A 5,124-nucleotide genomic window follows, 5' to 3' on the forward strand; every position below is an offset into this window, starting at 1 on the left:
GTAGAACACGTTTTTAGTGTTATGTTTTAAATTACAGAATATTTCAGAGGATTTGCTTGAATATTTAGATGATGCTTTGACTGGGATGAGTGAGGTGTGGGGATTTTTGTTAGTCTGAAATGTCATTACCCTGGAATGTCCTGTCAGATGAGCAGTTTTCTAAATGATCTTTAAGTCTCCTTTAGCACTGTTATTCTAGAATTCTGCAATCCTACATGTCTCTTCTTAAGACATAATGCTCTGGGGAAAGGAAAAATGCACCAGAAGATGTCAAATTGAAACTCCTCAGCCAAAAAATAACCTATTTGGCCTGGGTTTAGAGCTGATCATTTCCAACATAATTGGCCAAAAAGTAGCAACAGACACCTCACCCCTGTTTTCCTTAGGCTGGACACCTGGGAATAGTTTGATCAGGGCTTTTGGCTCTAGGGCCTTGATTCAATTCAAACCCCTCTGTTTGTTGAGCTGTTAAGTTGGGTGGTCCATTAGTACTGAGTTTATAAAATCCTATTGCTCCAAAACTACATGAGCAGCCACAGACAAAAAAAGGTCAGTGTCTCAATTAACCTCGGAGAGGGTACCAACTCTAGAAAATGAAGACAAGGGAGAGGAAAGAAAGAAAATGCAATCAGTCAATCAGGGTGAAAGGTCACCCTAAAGTATCTAAATGAAGGTCATTTGGACACAAAACATTCTTTCTCCTGCAAAATGTCACAAGCAGTGCTACTCCCATAATTTTAAATGATATTTTCCCCTTTCTTATATTAAACCTTCCTCTGTCCTTCAGATTAAATAGCATGAAGTAGAGGATAAAAAAACTTTTTAAAAATTCAGTTTCATTTCATTTCTAAAACATTATCCTTTACTTATTTATTATTTTTTTTTTAGTCTTCTCAAATACTACCAGAACCTCCAAACATACAGGTCTCAGGATTCCCTGTTCTCAACTAGCAGGGAGCACAATTGAATCACACAATTGGAAAGTAAGTCCCTCACTCTGACTATCATTTTATGAGCCATTTTGGATTCTTGTACTATTAACATTCCTCTGGGCCTATTTCTAGCTCATCTCATGTATACCATATTCAATTGGAAGCTCATCTGAAACCCCTTCCTTCCTACATCACAAGCCTTTCTTAAAATGCCCTGCCACTTCAACCCTTCCATCACTGTTTCCTAAACTTCTTGATTTCTTTTTAGATTTTACTTGATGACATCTTTGCTTGCTTATTTTTCCCTTTTAATTTTCCTCCACTCTGATAATCATATTTTATCTTAATTGGCCAATATGCTAAATATTTTATCATTGCAGAGAAATTCACCTGTGCATAAAAATTTAGCCCTCGACAAAACACCAATTGTAGTCAGGTGAAACATTTCAGCTTTGACTTCAAAAAAATATCAAAAGTGAAAAAGTTGGTCTTCTGTATCTGTTCCCCATAGATAGTCAGTGAATAAAACTCCACAGGTTGGAAATAAAGAATGTTTTCTAATAACTGGAAACTTAAATTTAGTGACTCACTGTGAATCAGTCACTTGCATTTTATATGGCTGTCTTTCAAATTGTGTTAATATATCTTTAGGTTTAGGCCCTAATGAGTTTTTGCCTTTGGCAACTAATTGAACATTTGCAGACTTGCTGACTTATTTTCATATATCTTTGTACATTCTCATATTTAAGAAAAAAAATGTTGACATTAAAATAAGCTAAAAAGAAAATTCCTTAATTTCATTCGTTCATGAATGTTTTCATAAGGCATCCATGGCCTTAATCTGTTCTCAGGCAAATAAATATATGTATACTCCAAATGAATCATTGCTTTTACACGAGTGAATATTTGGTCTTTAGAAATGAGTTTTTTATTGTTGGAAAATGAAATAAACTTGAGCCATAAACAATATAACATTGTCATGTTGACTGCTGAAATCTCATAAATATGCAGTTTTCTACATTTTGACCCTGGAAGATGCTATTTTTTTCTAGCCATAAATAACAACTTTACTGAATTGTACTTTTCAAAGAATAAAGAAAGACACCAAACTGTAAGTTGCAAAGAAAAGATTCAGAAAAATTCCAGGTTCTCTTATTCCATACTCGAAAGAGTAATAAACACAGATGAAAAGAAGGAAGGAAGGAAAAAAGGTAGGAAGGAAGCCCTTTATTATTTTTCATAGATACAAACATTAGCAAGGTAGGAAAAATCTAAGCATATTTTTCATTACATAAAAAGAGTCAAAGAAAGCAATTGGTTTCAGTAAGTCAACCACTGTAGACTCTGAGAACAATGCAGAAAGCAATGTTGAATCAAGAAATACAAGCAATGGCATTGTTTTGGCTTAAATAATTTATGAAACCAGAGTGTTACAAAATTCCTTGAGGTTCATTCTGTATCATCATAGTGCCAAAATAAAAAGTCCCAAACATGTAAACCATTAAAATTCACCTCTTTTTTTATACTTCATGTTGTCCCTAATAGCATGAAATGGTTAAAATATTTTTTTAGTATTCATATTATAATTTTTAAGAGAGGGAACAGAAAGTATCTCAAAAGAAATAAGCAAATGTGATGACAAATCACTGCTTTAGGGGCTTGGAACTTTTCTTAGAACCAGAGCACATAGTAATATAGTTTCATACATCCCTATTTATAGTAGATACTCCTTTTTCTCAGAAGCTCTAGATTAAACATTTCATTATGAAGCAAGTCTAAGGTGGAATTTATTCTTCTTATTGTCTCAAATGATATAAATTCTAATAATATGTTGGGAAAGTTAGCCATTAAAAATGGATTTGAGCTGGGATGTTCAAAGAATGACACCTTTTAAAGTTTTCGTTTAGAATATAGCTACCTGCTATATCAGAGTTGAACATGCATCCAAATCCTTACCAAACTGAAAAACAATGCACGTGATGTAGTTTCTGCTTCAGGTAGAGAGAAGTAGGGTGCATGGTAGCATTTATTGTTGGAATTAAAAATTACAATAGATGGTTAGATAAACCTTGGAATATTTTCCTGAAATAAAATTATTAAGTCCATATATTTCATTAAAATATTTTAAATCTCCTTTAACTTCAAAATAAATATCTAAATGATGTCTTCTGCAAAGTAATTTTTCTTTTACATTTATGCAGTAGCCAGAGATAATGTTCAATCTACTTCTCCTTGCAGTTCGAGAGATGTAGCTCCCATTACATCTATATATATAAGAGATGAAAGGGCTAAATGAATCCAGAGTAACTTCTGAATGAAGATAGCATTTACCAAACATTACCTATGCATATTTTCCCATCTGACTCAAGTTGGTGTCCATGGTTACAGGAACAATGGGGCCCACCAATTCCATGTTCACAGTGATGGGAACAACCACCATTGTTCTTTTCACAGCTATTGACAATTTCCAGTTCAATCCCTTTCCAAAACAAGCAAAAGAGGGTGATTAGCATAACATCAGAGAAAACAATATATGTCAACAATGGGCACACTCTGTCGGGAAGGTGACAGCCTTTTTTGGAAATTTGTCAATACTCTATACATATAAAAGTAAAAGTCTGAGGTCTATTAAGCATTGTAAATGTCTAAGCCATATTGCAATACTTATCAACCTATAAATAATGTTAAGTTGACTAAGTGAGGCAGAAAGGTAATGATGAGCCCATCAGTGATTCCTAATGCTTACCTTAAAGGACGTACACCTTTGGGAATTCTCAGTATTTTCGGGATATAAAAATATGTGTGTTGAACAGAAACAAGCAGCTTGTTTGCCAGTGACATTTCTGTTCTCAAGCTAATGGTGTGTTATTATCGGACCTTTTTTAGGGGCTATGAGTACATTGAAATACTGTTAAAAATAAACTTGGAACAAAAGTATAAACACAAAACCAGTGAATTAGCTGATCATATGTAACTAGTGTCATGTTGGTGGGCTAATCAGCTTTGATGTATAGGAGAATTATTTATTATATAAACCAACTGTTACTTTGAAAACCAATTTGCCAATCCTGGTGCATGCTGCTAATTTGGGGCATATTTGTGGGCATCAGCCTCAGCATATGAATGCCAGTTGTCCTGAGCACAGGGGCATGATAGTTGCTCATTTTCTAAGTAAGGAAATGAGAAATAAAAGAGTGTTTTGAATCAGTGTCAAAAATATGGAGCTTAGATACTGAGTGCTGTTTTTACCATGGGAATCTATTGTTCTTCATTTGTGTTGCTTGGACACATCCCTTCTTACTGAGAGTGTCAACGTTGGTTTATTTCCTTCCAGACTTAACTCCTGAATCCTTTGGAAGGGAAAGAATAGGACAAGGGTACTTGGAATTGTGGCACTCCTTGAAAGCATGTATCATCATTTTAACTGTCTAGAATTTGCCACAGTTCCAGAAATCATCCTTCCTGATCCCAGCCTCCAGTCTAGGGCAGGCGGCAGCCTTACGTGCTCCCAGAGCTCCCAGTACACATCCTGTCATTATGCTCATCCCACTATGCCACCAACATCTTGCACTACCCAGCTTAGAACAGGTGTTCATAAAAGTTTTTGAGTGATTGAATAAACAAAAGAAGGATTATGCTAATCAATTCATTGTTAAAAATGAGAACCCCTTTGGGTTTAGAAACAGCTAGTTTAGGACTGAGAAAAATTAGAAAGCTAAAGAAAAGATCGAAATATAGAGGGAACTGATATGTTTCATGATATGTTAACATATACTCTTTAGGAAGACACTTCAAATTATGTCTTTGGCTGTGGAGTTAGGTACACATATATCATTATGATTCAGAATGGAGAGGGTTTTTTTTCCTTACATATTCTTGTCATTGCCGTTCTTATAGAGAGGCATTTTAAGTATTTACAAATCTTATTTGGTACCTTGGAGTCCATCAAGTCAACCCCTGTCATTTTCTAGAGAGAAAAGTAAGGTTGATTGAGGTAGAATCACTTCTTTGATAACATTTACAGCACTGTAGGTATTAAAAGCCAGATCTCCCAGGACAGTTTTTTCTACTACATAATGTTTACTCTCTCAGATTACATTCATACAACTGAAGTTTAGATACACATTCATTTTAAATTTCCTTTTGAATGATATTATTACAATTAAACAAAATTATTACAAATACATTTTTT

General features: G+C 34.4%; 1 protein-coding gene across 1 annotated transcript in view; it reads right to left on the reverse strand.

Annotated features, from left to right (window-relative positions):
* Nucleotides 1-5,124, reverse strand: part of LOC103602249 (EGF-like and EMI domain-containing protein 1) — a 129,400-nt gene that overhangs the window by 23,517 nt on the left and 100,759 nt on the right. The window contains 1 exon segment of the mRNA XM_008586659.1: nucleotides 3,274-3,411. Within this exon segment, the coding sequence (XP_008584881.1) occupies nucleotides 3,274-3,411 (138 nt within the window).

The sequence above is a fragment of the Galeopterus variegatus genome, unplaced genomic scaffold (assembly GCF_000696425.1).
Source record: "Galeopterus variegatus unplaced genomic scaffold, G_variegatus-3.0.2 Scaffold4070, whole genome shotgun sequence".
Lineage (NCBI taxonomy): Eukaryota > Metazoa > Chordata > Mammalia > Dermoptera > Cynocephalidae > Galeopterus > Galeopterus variegatus.